This window comes from Perissodus microlepis, chromosome 23 (assembly GCF_051167445.1).
Source record: "Perissodus microlepis isolate ML-2025 ecotype Zambia chromosome 23, ASM5116744v1, whole genome shotgun sequence".
NCBI classification, from domain to species: Eukaryota; Metazoa; Chordata; class Actinopteri; order Cichliformes; family Cichlidae; genus Perissodus; species Perissodus microlepis.
This window is the reverse complement of record NC_140482.1, coordinates 18,826,275-18,847,836: the sequence shown is the minus strand read 5'-3', so window position 1 is coordinate 18,847,836 and position 21,562 is coordinate 18,826,275. Positions and strand designations below refer to the sequence as shown.

General features: G+C 41.0%; 3 protein-coding genes across 3 annotated transcripts in view; 1 reads left to right on the top strand and 2 right to left on the bottom strand.

Moving 5' to 3' along the window:
• Positions 1-8,900, top strand: part of bzw1a (basic leucine zipper and W2 domains 1a) — a 9,530-nt gene extending 630 nt beyond the window's left edge. The window contains exons 2-12 of the mRNA XM_084921539.1: positions 1,946-2,019; positions 2,119-2,295; positions 2,386-2,480; positions 2,576-2,641; positions 4,009-4,144; positions 4,395-4,504; positions 4,594-4,764; positions 4,955-5,101; positions 6,125-6,263; positions 6,630-6,752; positions 8,251-8,900. Coding sequence (XP_084777665.1) covers positions 1,956-2,019; positions 2,119-2,295; positions 2,386-2,480; positions 2,576-2,641; positions 4,009-4,144; positions 4,395-4,504; positions 4,594-4,764; positions 4,955-5,101; positions 6,125-6,263; positions 6,630-6,752; positions 8,251-8,282 — 1,260 coding nt within the window. The 5' untranslated portion in view covers positions 1,946-1,955 and the 3' untranslated portion in view covers positions 8,283-8,900. The remainder of the gene's footprint in view (positions 1-1,945; positions 2,020-2,118; positions 2,296-2,385; positions 2,481-2,575; positions 2,642-4,008; positions 4,145-4,394; positions 4,505-4,593; positions 4,765-4,954; positions 5,102-6,124; positions 6,264-6,629; positions 6,753-8,250) is intronic.
• Positions 8,901-12,320: 3,420 nt separating this feature from the next.
• Positions 12,321-16,929, bottom strand: LOC146361201 (transcription factor 15). Its single transcript, XM_084921540.1, has 2 exons — positions 16,013-16,929; positions 12,321-14,289 (listed from the first exon to the last, which is right to left on the bottom strand). The coding sequence occupies exons 1-2, from the start codon at positions 16,520-16,522 to the stop codon at positions 14,254-14,256; spliced, it is 546 nt and encodes a 181-aa protein (XP_084777666.1). The 5' UTR covers positions 16,523-16,929; the 3' UTR covers positions 12,321-14,253.
• Positions 16,930-19,484: 2,555 nt separating this feature from the next.
• The window catches only part of LOC146361200 (von Willebrand factor D and EGF domain-containing protein), a 43,267-nt gene continuing 41,189 nt past the window's right edge, over positions 19,485-21,562 (bottom strand). The window contains exons 32-33 of the mRNA XM_084921999.1: positions 21,353-21,450; positions 19,485-20,133 (exon numbers count right to left, since the gene is read on the bottom strand). Coding sequence (XP_084778125.1) covers positions 20,113-20,133; positions 21,353-21,450 — 119 coding nt within the window. The 3' untranslated portion in view covers positions 19,485-20,112. The remainder of the gene's footprint in view (positions 20,134-21,352; positions 21,451-21,562) is intronic.

The window sequence follows — 21,562 nt, the reverse complement described above, 5'->3', positions numbered from 1 at the left end:
GTGCTGATACATCTGGTTAGTTCCACCTCCCAGCATCCACCTTTATAGTCCCGCAGATTGTCTTTTGTCTGCCGAGTACTCCTTCACCTTTGTGTGAGTAGCTAGTCAAAGCCCGGGGGGAGGAAAAGCAGCCGTGCTGGATTTAATTTACTTTGAACTAAATCTGTATTATGTCAGGCTGTTTTTAATAGATTAAGGAGGTTTTCCTTGGAGTAAGATACATGAAGTCAGAACAGCTAAAACTAAACAACTGCATGCTCGCGCATAGCCGAAGCTGATAGTGGTTAACTACACTGCCATTTAAAACTCATAAATGCGCATCTCTTAGAGTTAAATACTTTCTAACGTCCTCTCTGTGTTTGTGAAGGCAGTAGTTACAGATATACACGTTACTTGGTTTAATCTTAAGAGGCAGGTGAACGTCTCAGTTACAGCAAAATAACTTACACAGTGAGTTTCCTTGACATTAATCCAGCTATTGACGGACCCTGAGCCTGGATAGAAGAGAGTTTGGGATTTAGGAGGGAAATTAAGCCATCACTGCAAAGAAAAGGGGTGTCATGGGTTTAAATACTCAAACATGTATACACTCTTTGGTAGCAATGGAGGGGGGAAATTGGCCATGAAAGTGAAAAGCGTCAAGAAATATCAGCCCCTTGGCTGTTATCTGTTAATAAGATGACATTTACTGCCCTGTCTTGTCAGCTGATGGGACTAAATGTTGAGCTTAAGTCTTTGAAGCTGGTCTTTTTTCCCTTCCCCATCATAATTAAAGCTTTTGGCTAATTTGCACTCTTTTTCTACTTATCTCTGTCAACTCAGTTTGACTGATTCCCACACAGTGAAGGAACATTTCAGCCAGTGTAGTACTGCAGTTTCTCTCAGGGATGTACAGATCCTGCAGCAGATAACGGGTTTACCCACAACAGATGCTGCTGGCTGAAATGTCCCAGAATTATTATTATTATTATTATTATTATTATTATTATTATTATTATTATTATTATTTTAAACCAGTGGGTTATTAGTGTGTAAAGACTACTGTGTGTTTGTGGCTCAAAAAAAAGATCAAAACTGGGTGTTGTTCATCGTTACTATTATCAGCGTGTTGCTTTTTCAACACAGATCCATGAATTAAAGGAACAATGTGGTTACTTTTATCCTTGTCTGGAAATAAGACATGGTTAACAAGCGTGATTTGTGACCATTGTGGTTTGTTGCTGAAGAACTCAGACTTTAAAACATTTAAGTAACTTAAAATGAAGAAATTGTTTCTTCACTACTAGGTTTGTTTTTCTTTTTTTGCTGAGTGTGCACTTTTTTTGTTTTGACTGCTGTAGCAAGGGAACATTTCGTCCTGTGATAACGCTGTGGTTACTTTCACAATGAACCTCATCGCAGGCAAAGAGTCGGGCCTTTTCATTGTTTGTACCTTTTAAGGGTTTTTACACCCTGTTAAAATGAAAGGGGGAATGTGTTTTAGTTAAATAGGAACTAATGCATTTCCAAAAATACCATTTTGATAATAATTTAACTCCATGAGCCTTCCTGTATGACTTGCAGCGTCCTTCAAATATTCATGATTACTTTTGAAATTTATCCTCTTTAAAGTGAGAGAAATAAAAGCCTGACTGAAACTGAACAGGTTTTAAGTTAAAACTAAACTGAAAAGAATAAGCCAACTCTGGAAACTCCCAGAGAGTAAACTGATTGAAAACAAACTGAAACTAAGTTCTTACAATAAAAACTTTTCATCTCAGATCGGTGCCACCAGCTTTTTGAATTACCAGCAGACTCTAAAGTTGTTCTGCACAGCCCATTGTTACAGGACGTGCAGATAACCCGGCTTACGCCCAGGTGCTGGGAGGAGAAAACCTAATTACAGGGCCCGTTGATGAGTTGCCTGCGCAGCTAAACATTAACTCTGTGTGTTCTCGTCTTTCAGGGTGTCTTTTATGAATAATCAAAAGCAGCAAAAGCCAACGCTAACAGGCCAGCGTTTCAAAACGAGGAAAAGAGGTGAGTGCTGATTCCTGGATCCACTGATCTCCAGCCCTGCTGATCCACACTCTGCTTTCATTTCTGAATCAACGTTTGTGTGTCGTTGTCTTCCCACAGATGAAAAGGAGAGATTTGACCCTACTCAGTTTCAAGAAAGTATCGTACAAGGCTTGAATCAAACTGGCACTGATTTGGAAGCGGTCGCAAAGTTCCTCGATGCCTCTGGCGCCAAGCTTGACTACCGCCGCTATGCAGAGACACTCTTTGACATCCTGGTGGCTGGCGGGATGCTTGGTGAGTTGCAACATGTTTTGTTGTCACTCGTGTGCAGAAATGTGTGTAATACATGTGTGTATATATTTACCTTTTTATGTGTGTCTGCAGCCCCAGGAGGGACTCTCTCTGATGACATGACCCGCACAGAGTACTGCCTCTTCACGGCACAAGAAGACCTGGAGACAATGCAAGCATATGCTCAGGTCGGTCCCTGTTAATGAATGCGTTTTAAAAATGAAGCACACGTGACAAGGAGGTAATGCTCACAGGCTGTTTCTTCTCTTTGACTCATAAACAGGTTTTTAACAAGCTGATCAGGCGTTACAAGTACCTGGAGAAGGGTTTCGAAGAGGAGATCAAGAAGGTGAGCAATAACTGGATCCTGATCCTGAGCTGTTGATTGCAGTTCCCTTCGTTTGTTTTCAAGATAACAAACTTTTTTTCCCCCAAAGCAAGGCATTATGCAGCAGACGTGAAGTACATAATGTACTGTAGATGTTTTAAAAGTTTCTGAATTTCTTAATCTAAAAATAAAATTTCATTGGTGTTAAAAGTTTTATTTACGGACTTTTGAGTTTCCCACAAGCCGACTCAACAAGACTAAAGTCAAAATTGATTAACTGATATTTTTCATGCTCTTATTTTGAAGGCTGAGCCTCTGCTATCCCTGTTCCTTTAATGTGCTCCAACTTTAGAGCAGTCTGTTCACTGCTGTTGCGGCCCTTGTAGTTGGTCAGCTCTCATGAACCTCTGTTCCTGTGGTTGGACAAACTCCCAGCTGCACCATCTTGGATGCTAGCAGTTTCGGCAGCCATGATCTTTGAAAGTACAACTGCAGCACTAGATCATACCTTTAAGTGGTCGGGCTGTTTGAGGTGTTTTTGACTGCCAGTAATTGGGGGGTTGGGCCTTGATTATACTTTGTCTGCTCGTGTCTGAGTGACATCCACAAGCCTGAATTTGCGTTGCAGTGCACCACTTCAAAGAGCTGAAATGGGAGCGACTGCTTGGCTGTCGGGTCTGTCAGTGTAGTCAAGGACTTTGTGCCGCTGGATCATTATGTGGTGCTTATTTTATGCTTGTAAGCACAGTACTAGGAAGCGTAGGATGGGTGTGTGACACCATACATGGAGTTTAAGTCCTGCTGTAGAAAACTGGTACCATAAGCACAAAGACTGCAGTCAAAGATGGAGCTGATGTCCACTGATGGGATAAGAAATTAATTGCTGCATGGTGTGCGTTGTTTTCTTTCACACCACAGGAGGTGCTTTTTCTTCACGTGCCCTTACGTTTCCACAAATGCGAGCAGCTCTGTGGGAAACGACCCACCTGTTGCTGGGGATAAGTTGGGCCTTTTTATCGCAACTCTTGAACGGTTTGCACAATTGATAAAATCTAATGGGATTTGGAAACAACTGTGCACTTTTCAATGATATTAAGGGCATTGCAGTGATCCCAGGCGTGGTGTCACAGCAGCCCCATGAAGTTACACTAGTTTATTGCTGATACAAACATTTTAAAACTCTTGACTGTCCACAGACGCTCAAAATGCAAACTTTTAATGTGTGGTAACCCTGGATTTGATTTGCTTAAAAGGTTATTCTCAACATGTCTGGAAAGAAATTTCTTTAGTGGAAGGGAGTTTTAAGATCTCTAGGGATGTAAATATGCCCACAGTTTTTGTTTTTCAAGCTTAAACATGCATTAAACTTGTCTGCTTTCTCTTTGTAGTTACTGCTGTTTCTAAAGGGGTTTACTGAGTCTGAGCGCAACAAGCTCGCCATGCTGACCGGCATCCTGCTGGCCAACGGCAGCATATCAGCCTCCATCCTGAGCAGTCTCTTCAACGAGAACCTCGTCAAAGAAGGTAAGGACAAACGTCTTGTTAAGTCTGGGTTTGCAGAGATTCATGGCTCAGAAACGGTCAGAAAGCTGGTCAGGTATCAGTGACAGCAGCAGTTTGGTGGTTTCGTCCTGCAACACTGACACTTTCCGTGGTTCTTGTGTGCAACAGCTTCCCTGGGAAGCTTAATATTAATTAGGGCAGTCAAATTAATTTAAAAAAGGAGTTGGTTTTGTGTTCAGAAGAAGCTCTGACCTGTGTCATCTCTGTCCAGGCGTTTCTGCAGCCTTCGCTGTCAAGCTGTTCAAGTCATGGATCAACGAGAAGGACATCAACTCTGTTGCTGGCAGTCTTCGCAAAGTTGGCATGGACAACAGGCTGATGGTAAGCAAAAACACAAGTCAGGGGCCACGTGTTGACCCATTCCTGCTGCCAGTGTCTCACTGGTGTGTGAACATCCTTCTCCTCCTCAGGAACTCTTTCCGGCCAACAAACGGAGCTGCGAGCATTTTTCGAAGTACTTCACCGACGCCGGGCTGAAGGAGCTGTCTGACTTCGCCCGCAACCAGCAATCCATCGGCGCCCGCAAGGAGCTGCAGAAGGAGCTCCAGGAGCAGATGTCCCGAGGTGACCCCCTGAAGGAGGTGAGGTCACAGGCTGACTTTTAAATGCCAAATTTATCATAAAAGAGATACACTGAGCTCTGAACAACAGGTTTTTAACACTTCTGTTTTTGCTCCACTCAGTTTCTCTGAATGAAAAAGCACAGAAACAGATGTGTGCTTCATTAGTGACTGACGTGTGTGATTAACCTCGCTGCCTTCCCTCCTTCAGATTATCGCCTTCACTAGGGAGGAGATGAAAAAGGCCAACCTCTCTGAGCAGGCCATGATCAGCATCATCTGGACTAGTGTGATGAGCTCCGTGGAATGGAACAAGAAGGAAGAGCTCGTGACCGAACAAGCCATCAAACACTTGAAGGTACGCAGCAGGGCCGAGGAGCACAGCTGTGGTTAAAGCGCTTAAAGGGATTAATTCATCATTATTAATTAATGAACCTGTGCAGGAAACACGACACAGCTATGTCTTACTTCAAAGTAAAAGCCTTGGAATATTTGAATTGAACAGGATTTTCAAAATCAAAGCATCCAGTTACTTATTAGAAATTGCAAAGATGCAATTTATTTATTTTTTTAAAATCAATGCTATAAACTATGACTCAACTTTAAGTTGGTGGCAGATTTGCAAAATAAAAGCCTCCTGTTTAGTTCATTGTGCCTCTCTAGTCCAGCAGTAGCAACAATTTCACTGCAATAAATCCCCAAATTTCAGCATCTATTTATTATTGCCAGTAAATGTTCTCTTTTCAAGGGTCTAAACATCCTCAAACCCATGAACTTCAAGACTAATGAAGACTTTATTATGGGGCTAACACATGTGGGGGTGCAAAACACCTCAATAGCATCACCTACCAAACTGTAACCTGTGAAATTTGATACATGTGTAACATCCCAAGATGGACAAAATGAATCTCAGTGGAAACATGCCCTAAACCCCATTTTGGAAGGCTGGCATTTTAAAGTTAAGAGGCAGGTTTTGTAGTATTTATTGGCTCTATGGCGCCACCTACAGTATTTCAATAAAGGAGCCCCAGCACTTGATTTTAATCTCTGCTTGCATGAAATTCAGTGGCCTCGTGTAATATCCCAAGTTGAAAAGGCGTCTTTGTGCCTTCTACTAAACCCAACAGGAAGTCTACAAGTATCTTGGTTGCTATTGAAACTCCTCAGAGTTAGATGGATAAATGTGATTGGTCTGTTTGACCGACCTGAAAACTTTAAGGAAGAAAATCACAAAGCTGCATGAGAAGCTGTTAAAGCTCTCGTGTACATCAATCAATCTGTCCCAGACTGTTGGTTGGTGAAAGGAAACGGCTCCACGTGTACCACAGTATTGCTCCCTGCAGCTTTACATGCTCTAATTTAGCGGCTTCTTTCTCCGCAGCAATACAGCCCTCTGCTGAAAGCCTTCACCTCCCAGGGTCTGTCTGAGCTCAGCCTGCTGCTGAAGATCCAGGAGTACTGCTACGACAACATCCACTTCATGAAGGCCTTTCAGAAGATCGTGGTGCTCCTCTATAAAGGTTGGTGCTACAGCAGGAGGAAAAAGCTTGGCTGTGACAGCTTGTCTCGTCGTCTTTTAGGTTTATGAAAGGTCATTTTTCACATTTCCTGACTTTAAAAAGCTGTTTCTTGAATATGCTTGGGTTTTTTTTTTTTTTTTTTTTGCTACCCAAACACTAGAAAGTCTGGCTTGGCATTGTCCTTTTTACACACAGCTTCAGCTTTGATTGGTCTTAGATTTCCCCCAAAAGTCCAGATTGTTTTTAATAGAGAAACTCTCACCAAGCATCAGTAAATTGTTTCTTTGAATCTTTACAAAGGTTTCAGGCTCTCTTGGTGGAAGTTTAATGTGTCCGCCCCCCTCACAGTCCTGTTTTCTCTTTCAGCGGATGTATTGAGTGAAGAGGCCATACTGAAGTGGTACACTGAAGCCCACCTTGCCAAGGGGAAGAGCGTTTTCCTCGAGCAGATGAAAAAATTTGTGGAGTGGCTGAAGAATGCTGAGGAAGGTAAAGATGGAGAAATAACCTGCACTTCCTGGGTTTTGTGTGTTTTGAGGAGCTGTGTTCAGAGCTGATGGCATATGCTCAAAACCTGAAAGGCCACTAAAAGGTTAAAGGAGCTCTGCATTGAACAGGCCAGTTAGACATGCACCTGTCACGTTGTATGATAAAGGCATGTGTAGACATGTACCTGAGTGTATTTATGACAACGAAGGAGTTTATACTATATATGAATTTGCTAAAGCTTTGTTTTAGCTTGTTAGCTGATTCAATCACAGGTCAATAAGAAATGCTTGATATGTTTTACAGTCACATGACTACTACCCACATGGTAATTGATGCTGGCATGTCAGGTAACAGAGCTCGATCGGTCCACAACTGGTTGAAGCACCACAAATGCTCTGTGGTGTGGCCATGTAATGGGAAGTCAAGCACCAGCTGTGGCTACAACCGTAGCTTGCCTCCACCAGTGTGTGAGTGAGAGAATGAATGAATAGTGGCATTGTAAAGCGCTTTGGGTGCCTTGAAAAGCGCTATATTATAATAAGAATCATCATCATCATCATCATCTGGCTGGCCATCTGTGCTAGTGTATCAGGATGTTTGTTATAAAACTCGAGATTGGCTAAAGCTACAGCTTTAGCCAAAGTATAATGCAAAATACCTCTATAAACGGCCCTAGAGACCGGTAAGTGGCAATCTTGCAAACGACAATCACCAGGGAGAAATGTTCATTTCCAGACGAGCTGTTGCTTGGCGAAATTGATCACAAGAGGGGGCTGAACCAAAAACCTGGTTACTAGTACTTTGCTTGGAAGATGCAAACTATTTCCTGAGTGGCAGGGAAACTTGAAATGAGTCCAAAAAAGTTCCTCTAAAGTCATCGGTTGCTACTTTTTTGCAATATATTTGCAGAGTTGAGGTACAAGTTCAATTTCTCCAATTCTAGCTTATGTCAAAAGTTTCACACCCACTTGGCGAGTGGTTTGCAAGTATTTTGTCTCAGTTGCTCCTAGTTTGCAGGTTTTGTCTGTGCAATTGAGACAATCTGTCACCAATCAAAGCAATCAAGGGGTTTCCATGCAGCCTCTTTGTTACTGATTTTACCCAGCACTAACAAACTGGCCAGAATACAAGTTTCTCTAGTGACTGATGGTTGCCAGGCGTCACAAACAGTCTCTAATCCTGGGAGAGTGAGTATTTTTCTTGTTTGAAATCCTCTGAAACCAGATCAGCGTTTAGTCCTGATGTATTCACTGGAGCAAAGGATGACGGCATGTTGTTTGGTTTTTAGTGCAGAGTTCTTCACATGCACAGGGTGCTGGAGGCAACCAGGTAGTTGGGGAAGGTCTCAGTCTTTAAATGACTGTACAGTCATGAGAAAAAGGACGTCTTCAATACTTTAAAGACAATCACAATCAAATCATCGTTTTACTCATTCACAAGATGTTGTAAAGTGATCAGTGTCTTGACTGATTCGTCCTCTTGTGTTTTCTCTCGGCAGAGTCGGAATCGGAGGAAGAGGAGGCGGACTAAAACCTCAATTGCCAGACGAGCTTTGTTTTTCTTTTGTTTTTCTTTTAAAAAGTAGGAGCAGGAGCAGTAGAATGTCTTTGCCCTTTTCCCTCCTTCTACATCCTGTTACGGTTTATTTATCCACAAATGCAAACAAACCTCCACCACTACCCAAACGTTTAGTTTGTCCAAATAAAACGGGTCCTTAACTCGCAGTATGGAGGGCAGTGGGAGCAGAAAATGACAAATTCTCCCCTTCTCTTCCCTTCTTTGGTCATTTTGATGCCCTCTGAAATTTGGATTATGAAAACGTGTTTGATTTTCAGTGGCTGCTGCTCATAAGTCTGAGGTTCATCTTCATGCGACTACAGCCAAAGTCTTTTCTTTTCTCCCCCTCTTTATTTTTTCTTTTTAAAATTGACTTGGCTCATGTTTTGGCTCCTGTTCGGTCTTAAACTTTGCCTTCTTGACTTTTTGGGTAAACTTGTACTGCCTGGCGAGGTCGCTCCGGTCAGTTTGTCAGAAGACACGCCCCCCTGTAAAATGCCTCGCCAGCTAACGATTATTATTGGTTTCTACTTTCTTTAATCTGATAAGCCGATTTGACTTTTTTATGAAATAAAGAGTATTGAAACTGTTCTTCCTGTGCTTTGTTTTCATTTTACTTCAGTAATTGTAACTTTGGTCTCTAGGACTATGAAGCTACAAATGGTGAACCATGGCAGGTCGCTTGGGACAACTGTGACCACCTAGGGAACGCAAACTAGAATTTGGAATCAAGTTTAAAGCATTTCACGCTTTAAAGGGGTTGCTGACCAGTCTGTAGACATGTCTGAGGCTTAACTGTGCAAAGAAAGCACATTCTGATCTTAAGTGGGCCAAAGGGGTGAGATTCCTGTTTCAGTGTAAATAAGTTTACACATTTAATTTTAAAACTGGGAAATGTTAATAAAATTAGTTGAAAATGCACCAGAGTTGGCCATGAGTAATTTTCAGCTGTAGTCCCAGTTTGGGTCTTGAAAGAACACTAGAATCAAAACGCATCAATTTTATATAAGGAGAAGGGACATACTGGAAAACCCATGCTAAAGTAAAACTTAGCTCAGTACTGACAGATTATCATTCAACAGTCTTCAATTTTCATTGAAAATGTGTTCTGATCTTTGAAACTAATGGGTGTGATCTTCCACTGTTGCACAGCCTTTACAGAAAATGCATTAAGACCAGACATCCTTTAAAGGAATAATACAGCCCTGTCTATTCAAATGTGTAATTTGGTCTCTTTATCCTGGTGGTAATGAACTAAATCAATGAGGAGCTATATTGCTTCATAATTGATTTAATTAAAGATGCAAATTCATGTATTTGATAAATGCACTAAACTCGTGATATGGGTTTTTAATGCATCTATTATATAAAGAGTAAAGGTTTTAACCCATTGAAACTCAGCTGAACAAAATAATACTAAAATAATATGGAGGACAAAATATAACTTAAGCTGTATGAACATATTTCATATATATTTAAGTTGTCAATATTAAATTTAACTATATTACAAATCTTTTTTTTAATTTGGGACTTAAAGTTTAATTTAGAGTTGATATCTAAACATTTGACTCAGAACATCCTGATTTTTTTTTCCCCACTTGATTTGGTAAAAGATGCACGCTGTCTTAGATGCATTTAAATGAAAAGGAGAATGATTCAGACGTGGTAACGCTTGTTTAGCAGCAGTTTCACTATTATATCATCTGCATACACATATTAGCTCCAGAGCAAGCAGATGGAAACTCATTAATATACAAAGAAAACAAGAGGACCTAGGATTGAACCTTGAGGAACACCTGTGGGTACGCACTTAAATATGGTTGAAGTTATTTTTTGAGCTCCTGAACCATATACAGTTTGCTGAAATACACAGAGGAAAAATTACCATTATCTGTTTTGGAGAACAATATACAGTGTCATAACAGTTTCAAATGCTTTCACCTTTTCTGTAAAAATGATGAAAGAATGGAATGATTGGCTTGAAGACTAAACTCCATTTTTGGTGTTAAAAAGTACAATCGCTGTTTAAATAAGTGAAACTGATCAGCTATCAGTTTTTCAGCTACTTAGATAATTAGCAGAATCCCGATTGGTATGTAAGTGTCAAGAACTTAAGGAGTGCCTGTGTGCAAGGGTGGTTTCCAAATACTTGGGAACAATCCCTTGGAGATCAACAAATTGACCATTTCTTACAACTGGATTTACAAAAGTGTCTCTCAGATCTTTGATTATTACTGTGTCCATAACAAAAACATCCCTGAGCAATGACGACTACTGAGTTTACAAATTAGTAGTTAAAAGATTCATTCACTTTTACCGAACTATGTATTAATTTTCAATTTATCTTAATTTCATACGATTTTTATATTGACAATAATTCCCTGTCATCTTATTTTACTGATTTTAGTTACCCTCTGCTTTTGTTACAGAAATAAGGAAATCATCCTCGGGCTTTCATAATTCCCTAGTAACCTCCTAAGAAGTGCAATTTCAACTGCACGTGTCAGTGTTTTTACATCATAATTGTGTAAAATTACAGAAAGTTTAGTTAGACTGTCCTGTAATTAGGGATGGGTACCGGTATCCGGTGCCATGATGGCACCGGTTCTGACATAAACGGTAGTAACCAGACCGAAAAGCAGCGCACATTTTGGTGCTTTATTTCGGTGCTTTATTTCGGTGCTTTTTTTTTCCTGAGCTGTGATACACTTTAGATTCTAGCCAATCATTTTACGTTTCCGAGGATAGTAGGCGGGTCCAGGTACGTACGTTCTTTTAGAGCAGAGAAATGCACCGTATTTGATAGCTTGCTGCGAGACCTCACACCGTGCACATCTACTGCGGGTGTGGTGCCTGTTATCGGACCCGGAGTTAGCAACATCCCCCAAAAACCCGAAGAGGAGAGTCCTGGCCCCTAGCCCTGCCAGTGTAGCAGAAATGATGACGGATAATGATGGCAGCAGCAGCCGTTCTTCTCTGCGTGAGTAGCTTAATGTTGTTCGTGTGTAATTTACGTTGAGTAGGCTAACCACGTTATTACATTAATGCACGTAAGGTGAACTAGCAAACACCATAGTAGTTACATGCGGCTGTCTTCTTGTTTGATGGCAGATACTCCCTTCACCCTGGCCAAAAAGGCTAAAATGACCAAAGAAAAAGTGGAAAACAGTTAAACATGAGAGGTTTTTGGACAAAGTTTGTGTTTTTTCCATTGTTTAAGCACTGCTTCCAGCCAAGAGTGATACCATATATGCCCCATAGCTGCAGAAAAGGCTAACATTGTTATCTTTTTACAAAAAAACAGCTGAACATGAGAGGTTTTTGGACCAATTTTGTGTTCTCCATTCTTTAAGCACCGGTTTGAGCACCGTTTAAGCACCGGCACCGTTTCAAAAGTACCGGTTTGGCACCGGTATCGGATAAAACCTAAACGATACCCATCCCTACCTGTAATTATAAAATATATTTTTGTTGACTGATATTTTTTTTACTGAAATTTTTATTGTAGACAGGAACATTTGTTGTTTAATAGTTTATCCACTTTGGTGTAGTATGAATGGCTGTGGAAGAGGTATTTATTAGCAGGAAAAGCTGTAAAATTTATTTTAAAAAATACAGTTAAAAGTCCAAAACTTTATACCTTCCTTCATATTCTCCAAAGCTGGAGTCCTTGTCAAGCCAATTCTGTTGCCCCTATTTCCTCCACATTTGCCTTTATTTTTTTGGCGTCAATGTAAAGAAATTTGCTCTTGGTATCTCATCTGTTTAAATAAAGGTTGCATTGACTCACTACACAATCTTGTGGTCCAAAGTGGTATTACATCAAAGTGCAGCCTAGTCCTAATTTTACTTCTGTTGATATCTCTAAACATAATAAAAGACACTTTAGACATAAATCAGTCTTTTCTTTTCTTTTGACTGATTAATTGTCATGTTACACAAAGCGTGCTTTTACAGAGTTTGCAAATTACAAGCACAACATACAGTTTAAGGCCCACAAATGAGAGACAATTGAAGTTTTGATATCATTGTTTTTATTTTTATTGTACAAAAATACATTTTTCTCTTCGAGCAGCTTCTCAGTATGTGCGATGTGCAAAGAACACAAGTTGTCAGGTATTCAAGTACTTCTTACTCATTGGATTTGGAGGTAGGCCTTCATATTTCAAAACACAGGTATGAGGTAGTGTGCAACAGCTCCCAGTCATAGTTTAGTGCTGGAACAATAAAAATCGATGGATCCAGCTGATTGAGAAGGATTAAATACGCTCCAATTTAGAGCAAAAGGAAGCCTATCGCACAGTGTTCTTACAATGATGAGGAAACCGTGTAACTATGCAAAAGTAAACATTTACGCAAAGAACTTTATCTTGAAATCCGGCCAAAAACATAACTTCTGACGCACATACAGTTACCAGGAAGTTTCCAACTGGACCTTCAAATTAAGAACACACTGCTTATTTCAGGAAACCGTTTTAATGCTAAATGTCCTTCAGTATCTAAGTGTATCCAGATTAACTGGAATTAACCTCCCAATTTTGTGAAATCATGCAAAGCACGCTGAAAATAACTCAACTGATCCTTCACTAAGTTCCCATAGAACTAAACGACACTCTTGTGTTTAATGGGATATTTTATCCCACAAAGGAAGTACTTTGTCCTGGAAAGATGGCAGCAAAACAAACTGCAGAGTCTGACTTTAGTCCACATTCATAATTCTTTTCAGTGCCAAAAAAAGAAGAAGCTTGGCATCACAAAGCTTCTAGGCCAAAGCTGGTATTACTGATGTCAAACACCATCAGTCAGTCACCGGTGCTGATGGCAGCTTGTTGACGAAACACAACAAAAACTTTGAAAAGGATAGCTCTATCTTTTTACTGACCTATTCTATAGGGATGCACCAATCCATGACACCTCAGATACAGTAAATATAACTTTTCTTCAAGATCTGCAAATTTTAAGTACCATCCATCCATTCTTGTACGCTCATCCAATTCAGTGTTGTGGGGCGGCTGGAATCTATACCAGCTACCAGAGGTGGGATACACATCCTCATACTCAGATCATTACTATTCAGATAATCTGGTCTATTATTGTAAAATATCAAATGAATAACAGACCACTTTTCCTTTAGGAGACATGGCTTTCTCCATGTGATCTGTTAAAATGGTGGCATTTGGGAATTTGGGAAGGAACAAAAGGATTTTCCAGAGTGCTTTGCATGCTGGGATCAACTCATTATAAGGTTTTCTTGCGACATTTTCACTTTACGAAAAATATACTCAAAAATTAACCAGGTAGACATAAGAAGAGTGGAGTAAGGAAACAGCAGTGTAATCCAGTGTGTAAATTTCAACATCTTCACTGACTGTTGTACTTCTGGGGCATTAAAGTCCTGAGATATTGACATGCAGTTTTTTTTCACATGTATGTGAGCATTGTTGCAGTTCCCACTGTTCACTACTAAAGGCAACACATCAGTTAATGCCCCTTTAAAGCGCAAGGTAACACTGAACTGACAGCAGCCACTACAGCAGCTGCTCTTCAATTTCCTTCATGTGACTGAAGGTGATGAGGATATATTTATATTTATATATATTTTTTAGTTGTTTTTTTAAGAGGTCAGACATAGGGTGGTGGGGTGTCCAAGGGGTAGTTTGTACTATTGGTGGGACCAAAATAGCCCCACGTCAGGTGCTACTTTACACAGCGGCTCAGGTTACAGTTCAACCAAAACACAGAGGCTCCAGAAGCACATGAGCGTGAACAGAAAGTGCTTTTCAGTGTTTAAATCTGTCCTTAGTTTTCTCGTCTCGTCCAAAAATAAAGATATTTATATTCATATATATATATATATATATATATATATATATATGTACAAAGTCCTACATGTAAACAACACCACGGTGTGGTGGACTCCTCGCCTGTCTGGTGCCAAGAAGTTTCACACAGCAGCTGAGTGTTTCGCTCCATCTCTGAGCTGTGGAGGCAAAAACAAACACACTAACAGACTTCAGTGAAACCACCGTCACAACAACTGCATGATCCTCACCCTCTAAACAGGTCAGTTAAAATGTGTGTTGTTACAGATTTTTACCTTTAAATGTAACAGCGACATAATAATCCCGATCCTGTGGCAGATTCTGCTCTGCATTTATAACCGTAAAGGGTCCGAGCCAGACTCCAACACATGCTGTAAACACTTGTGACCCACACGGATTCACAAATGTTTCACGAACAAAGAAACATTTGTGATGCTCAGATCATTAATTTAAAGTCTGCAGCTGGGTTGAGGGCTCTTGAAGGCACCACAGCCTGATTTCATTTTGTGGTGTCAGTCAGTAAGGAGACAGGTGCCACTAGCTATGTAAAGACCGTGCATCATTGGGTCTGCATTGAGCAGATCTGTGTGGTTTGAGGACCTGAGCAGACCCAAACAACAAGTGATAGCTTCTCACGGAGCCAGAGGAATCATGGATGTGGCTAAAAGCATCTGTGGTACATCCTCCCTGTCCTTTAAAATGAGATTTCAATTGTACAGTAACATCAAACGACAATGGGAAGAAACAGTGTTGACCTCCTCAAAGCATGACTATAAATATATACACCAATAAATGTTTTTTTTCATGTCTTAACTGACTGTATATAAAAGATGGACATAGCCATGTGGGCTCAATGTGAGAGTTTTTGAGCCAGCCTAAAGTGGTGTATTATGAGCACTTTGGCTTGTAACCAGTGTTTATTTTGATTTATTTTAATCGACTAAATGAATACGATTATAATTGACTAAACCTAAAACTGACTATAAAGTGTAAATATTTGTCACATCAAATGCAAATTTTGTTTTCATGCGAAACAAAGAACATTGAAGTTGTACAACAACAACACCAGCAACCTTGGATGCTGAAAAGTTGTATTGTTTCTCTTTGGCAGATCAAATGTGCCATCTAACCTTACTGCACGAGGAAAATCATTGTGATTGGATCACTTCCAACCTCATCCCGCCTTTCTACACAATTGTTCTGATTGGATCTCACCTTTCCAGAATGTTTTTATCTCATTTTCTTTGTTGATAAACGTGTCAATACATTTCATTATAATTTTTGTCCTCGTGCATGACTTATTAGTTCTCCTCACCCCTTCTTCCTGTTAAAAGGGAGTTTTTCCTTCCCACTGTCACCAACTGCTTGCTCAATCTTCTGATTTCTGGGGTTTTCTCTGTATTATTGTAGGGTCTCTACCTTACATTGTAAAGCACCTTGAGGCGGCTGTTTTTATGATTTGGTGCTATATAAATACAATTGAATTGAATTATTTAGTTATCATCTTGTCATAACAAAAGGTGAAAAGTATGGCAAATTATTATTTGGCAAACTTAACAGTGGTTGTAACCAGACTGTGTCCATAATTTTTTTTTCTTCTTTACTTTAATTCCCTCGTAGCTGAATCTCATGCTTCTGTGTTGCCACCATATTTTTACGTCCCCTAATTCATGTTCATGGAGGCAGGATGTGCCCACAATTAAAATTATCACAGTTCTGAGTATTTGCAGGCAGTTTGCTTTGGGTTTATTACAGAAGAATCTGACCACCCCCTAACTGTTTCTTGCCCCCCTCCTTATGTCCACGTGCCACCCCACCCCCCCAAAATCCGAGAAACGTCCCTGGCACTAATCGACTCTATGGGTGTGAGAAGCCACTCACCAGCTTCCTCTGGTTGCTGAGGCAGAAGGTGCAGATGGGCCGCAGGGAGGGCGCGTTGAGGGCGGCGGGGCCGTGCAGGATGCTCTGGTAGCGCAGGCAGGGCTGTCCGTCCAGGCAGTCCTCCCCCAGCAGCAGCACGTTGGCCAGGTGGGAGATGTAGCTGGAAGCCAGGCGCAGTGTCTCGATTTTGGAGAGTTTCCTGTCGGCGGGCTCGGTGGGGATGAGCGTCCGGAGCGCCGTGAAGGCCGTGTTCACGCTGTGCGTCCTGTCCCGCTCCCGCGCGTTGGCCGCCTGCCTCTGTTTGCTCACGCCGGGCAGACGCGCGTCTCCTCCGCTGCTCCTCCTCCGTCTCCTTCTTCGTTTCGGGGCTCCCTCCTCCTGGACCACCTGCCCCGGCTCCCTGCGCGGCGTGCAGCCGCCGTCGGAGCTGTTGCTGGCGCTGTCCAGGTCCTCCAGGTCTGAGGTGAAGCAGTCTGGCTGCACGGTGCACTCGCCGCCGGTGGACTTCATCCTGGCTCTGCTGCGGCGTGACTGGAGCTGCTGGGCCGTGCGGGCGGCTCGCTGAACACCACTTTATCCTGAGGGTGAAAATAGCTCTGGGGGTCGAGCAGCTGCCGCCGATCCGGTGACTTAGGGGGCCGGCACGCCATTTGTAATGACTGACGGCTGCTTTCTGGATCGCCAGCCCGCCACGGAGAAGAGAAGACAGGTGGAGCGTAAAGGGAATGGAGGAGGGGGGCACCTGTTGTGGTCTGGAGGATATGGGTTTAAATTAGGCTCCACCGAGGTGGGGCTCCCCTCAAGGCCAATAGGCCATATTCCATATTTGATTCAGACTGAAGCTTCTGTCCACTGATATCTGTTTACACTTTAATGGAAAATAAAAACAAAGCAACAATTCTGCAAATCATTTTCAGCAGCTTTCTCGTCATGTCTTTAAGAAGTCTTCAGGAATAGTTCTCCAGGCTTCTTGAAGGACATTCAAAGCTCTTCTTTGTTTCTGCCTTTTGTTCTGTTCTCTGTCAACATGATCCCACACTGCTTCAATAATGTTGAGGTCCGGGCTCTGGGGAGGCCGATCCATGACTGATAGTGTTCCACTGTGTGTTTTTCTGTCCAGGGATGATTTTACTGCATTGGCAGTGTGTTTGGGATCATTGTCATGATGAAAAATGAAGCTGTTGCCAATCAGATGGTATTCCATGGTGGTTTAAAATCTGATGGGACTTTTCTGTGTTCTATAATTCATGAATTTTAACAAGATCTCCAACACCACTGACTGAAATGCAGCTCAAACCATGACTGTGTTTTACTGATGGCTGTAGACACTGTTGTAGCTCTCCCGACCTCTTCTGTACATGCTGATGATGATTTGGACCAAAAGTTTGTGGTGCATTCATCACTCCATCAGACCTGTTGCCACTGATTTTAAGTCCAGTTCTTGCGTGATAGTTTTTCAAGCTCGCTGCTTCTTCTTTTGTCCAGTTTCCTCAATTTCTTTAAGGACACACTGCACGCCATGATGAGATATGCCAGGTTTTCAGCTGATAACTCTTTGGGAATCAATTTGTTGGTGCAAAAATACTATTTTATGTCAATCTGTCTTATCTTTGTCATTTTCATTGATTTATCTAAAGAAATAAAAAGAAGTGATGTGTTTTTGTGAGGCTGTTAGTAACAAGGTGCCTAAAGAAACACATTAAACGTGGTTCTGCCTCTTTTACAGATGGATTTTTTTTATTTTATTTGATCCACCATGGAGCGTTTTCTCTTCCTTCTTTCTTTTTCATGGATGAATTATCAATGTTAATATTTACTGAAAGGAAACCATTTCACAGAGATTCAGTCTGGACCTCTCTGACTTTGAACTTTACTGTGTGCGTGTGTGTATTCACTGGCAGCTCTCCTGGCTTGGCTGTCGGCTCTGAGCTTCACTGAGTGAACAGTCCAGGTGTTTTCCTCCCTGTCCGTCCCGTCCCTTCCCACTGTCTGTGCCCACCACGATGGACACACACACACCTCCTCCTCCACCTTGCCGAGTGCCATCTTTGGCGGTGGATATAAATATCTGTGAACACACTCATGTGTGTGTTGCTGAAAAACCTCTCAGCCACTTTCAGGCTATCACTTTCATTCAGATTAGACCTGAAAGGGGAAGTGAGTTTGGGCTTATTGATGAAATTTAATTTTAACATAAACATTTAAATTTCTCAGATTTTTTTTTTTTTTTTATAATCTTGATATATTTGTATTGTTGTCACCAGAGGGCAGTTAACTCCCAATCATCATTTCCACTCTTTTTGGGTTTTTTTTGGAGAGCGCAAATAACCTCCACAGATATGTGTGAGGTCAAAGGTAGCCCTGTTGCCACAGGAGGCCAAACAGGATTTAAATGAACATACTGGACTTAAAAGTCCCCCATAACTTTTTTTAAAAAAAAAGTTAATATGGAACAATTGACTCAAAACAGCAGAAAAGTCAGCTGGCTCTTTTGCCTTTGGCTGAGAGAGGGAAGGAGAGGAATCCTAATTGGTGTTGAGCTAATGCAACCGCATTAATCTCTTAATCCTCCTTTCCTCGCAGCCTTTGTTGCCCCGACCTGCTGGCTGTGAACTTGTCTGGCCCCTGCAGCAAAGTCAAATGCCTCTCTGCTGCTGCTCTCAGCCAAAGTACTTATTGTAAAACCTTATCTTTAAAAATAGTTTAAAAGTTTACATAATTAACTAAACAATCAGCAAAATGTGAAGGAACAACTGGAGAGTTTATTTCCAAAGTGTTTATGTGTTGTGTTGTAGAGATAAAAACTAGAGCTGAACTAGGGCTGTGCTGTACATTCATGTAATACCATCTTGTACCAGAAGATGGTGCAGTGAGTCAGCAAACCCTTATTTTGCCAGACACCCTTTTCAGACGTTCTTATTTGCAATGAAAGTCTGCCAGAAGTTAAGCAGCAGGTAAAATGCTGCCCCCGTGGTTAAAAAATAAAAGAAAGAAAACCAAATCTTGAATTCAACAAAGCTTAATTACAGAAGGTACCTGTAAGGAAATTAACAAATTAAAAGCATCATCAAGTTAAAAATACACCAGATCAGTGACGTAGCTAAGGGGAGGGCCTCAGGTGCCCCCTCTAAATTCCTTCAGTCATTTTTTCTGGGAAACAGCCTTTTTCTCTTCCATGCACCATAGTAAATACAACTGTAGACTTATTTACTCTTAAACTCATATAAATATGGAGCCATCCATTTTGTTACATGCACACCTAATAAATTTTTATGGAAGCAGGAAGTCTGTCCACAGTCTAAATCATTACAAGTTGCTGAATTTTCAATCACATATAAGTGATTTGGTTTGGTATTAATAAATAACCCCCCCCCCCCAAGTTCCTGTGCCACCCCATCTAAAAATTCCTGGAGACGCCCCTGCTTACATATATATGCAGGTTTTTAGGAAGGACAAGAAGCAGTACCTCTAAAGGAGCTTTATTTTCTTACAAAACAGCCAGTAGCCAATGCTTTGATAAGAAATAACAGATTATACACTGATTAAGAAATATACAACAGCAAATATGTGACAATATAAAACAACCAAGTAAATAAATAAATACTCTTACTGAGGTTTGGATTCACGGTGAAAAGGACAAACCCTGAAGATTTACAGTAAACTGCTGTAAATGAGTGAAAGAACCCAATGAGTCAGTACAGTTAAACTCTGAGGACGTGTTAATGTGTTAGGGTGACAAAATATCTTTTAGTGTTGGGACTGCAAATAATGTTGAACCTCAGGTGAGGATTTTTCCTTCTGAAGTGTAGGTTGTGTAGGTTTTAGATGTTAATCAAGTCTGGAAAATAGTTTTCCTCTGCAGCTTAAGAGCAATTTCTCATCGGTGTGACCAATTCCCCAAAACAAACAAACATAAAACAGGTTGTCCACGTGTTAGCTTAGCTTAGCACAAAAACGAGGGATAAGCTGCCTTTTTCTCCGTCTTGTATGTCGGCATCACTAGTTTCCATGCTAAGCTCAGCTGATGGTGACCTTTGGAGTCTGATTACGTCTTGGTGCTTTCCAGATCACCTGAGGGTTTTACCGCCGGCTGTTTGGTGTCAGCCTCGTGTGATAGGCAGCTGGAAAAAACAAAACAAATAAAAACATGAAGCTGGATAACTACACAGATCATCACCGAGAAGCAAAAAGACACAAACAGCAGAAATTTAACCTTATTTTGTATCTTTTAGTTGGTGTTTTATCTCCCTACACTTGATTATTTTCACTTTTTGTACTTTTTTTGTCTTTGTTTTGTCTTAACTTCTATTTTCTGCCATTTTATCTGCATCGTCTCTGTTAAGACTTTTAGCATTCCTCTGTTTTTTTTATATCTTGTATATCTTTTCTATACTGTAAATAATATTGTTTTAACTTTTGAATATTTCATTTTAATTCACCGTGGCACTTTGAATGCCTTAGTTTTACTTTTTCACTACTATTTTTTTTACATGTTTTTAAAAATATAGAGTTCTGTTGTACCAAAACAATTTCCCCTGGGAATAATTATCATTCTGATTTCCAATAATAATCCAATAATCACACCGTGACGCCTCTGCCTTTGTAAATGGAGGGACAGTAACTGCGTGTGTATATGTAAGCGTGTAAAACCTGAAGATAGTCAGATTAACAATAACAGTATTTTGTCTCTATCTGTCATTCTGCAATTCATCTCATGTAAATGTGAAAAAAGGCACATAACTTTGACGTTGCGTGACGAACTCTGTATTCCGCGTCCACATGTAATTTTTATTTTTTCTTGTAAAACAAAGGGGGGCCCAGCAAAAAAACTTTGGGAACCATTGGCCTAACCTAACACTCCTGCTCATCCTCAAAACCTCCATAACTCCTGACTTCCTCTTTAAAGATTCGCATGCAGAACTTTTGTATGTCTTTCTCTGCTGAAATTCCTGCACTTTGTCTGTCCTCCAGCTGGTGCAAAACAAACAAAACAGCTTCAGTTACTGGGAAGTTTGAAAAATAATAACAATGATACATGACATGTGATTGTAACGTGAGGCTGGACTGTGGCAATGAACTGCAGCTTGTAAAATCCAAACATATAGAGCAGCGTTTGGCTTCAATACATCATCGTCTGTAAGTGGCCAGTTCATGAGGATGGACTCATGTGTTTCTGTTTTTCTTCATGTGAGTCTTCTGTCTCTCATCTGCGAATCTGACAGTCTGGAAAAAGTGACGTTCCTCCAAACAAGGAGTAACAAATAAGAGGCCAAGACACAGAAAACACTTAACAAGTAGATCCTCTCCTCTTTAAACTGAGGCTCCATGTTCAGTTCTTACCCTCCTGGAGCAGAACGACCGAGAGAATCCATTCTGGCAGGCGCAGACATTCGGCCGGATGCAGCGACTGCCGTACAGACACTTCTGCTCACAGAGAGCTGAGACACAACAGCAACAGATACACAGTTAGAAGATCAAATAAATCAGTCCTGCTACAACGTTCTCTGTAAGATCCCATCTGAAGTTTATCATTCAAGGCACAAAGAAAAC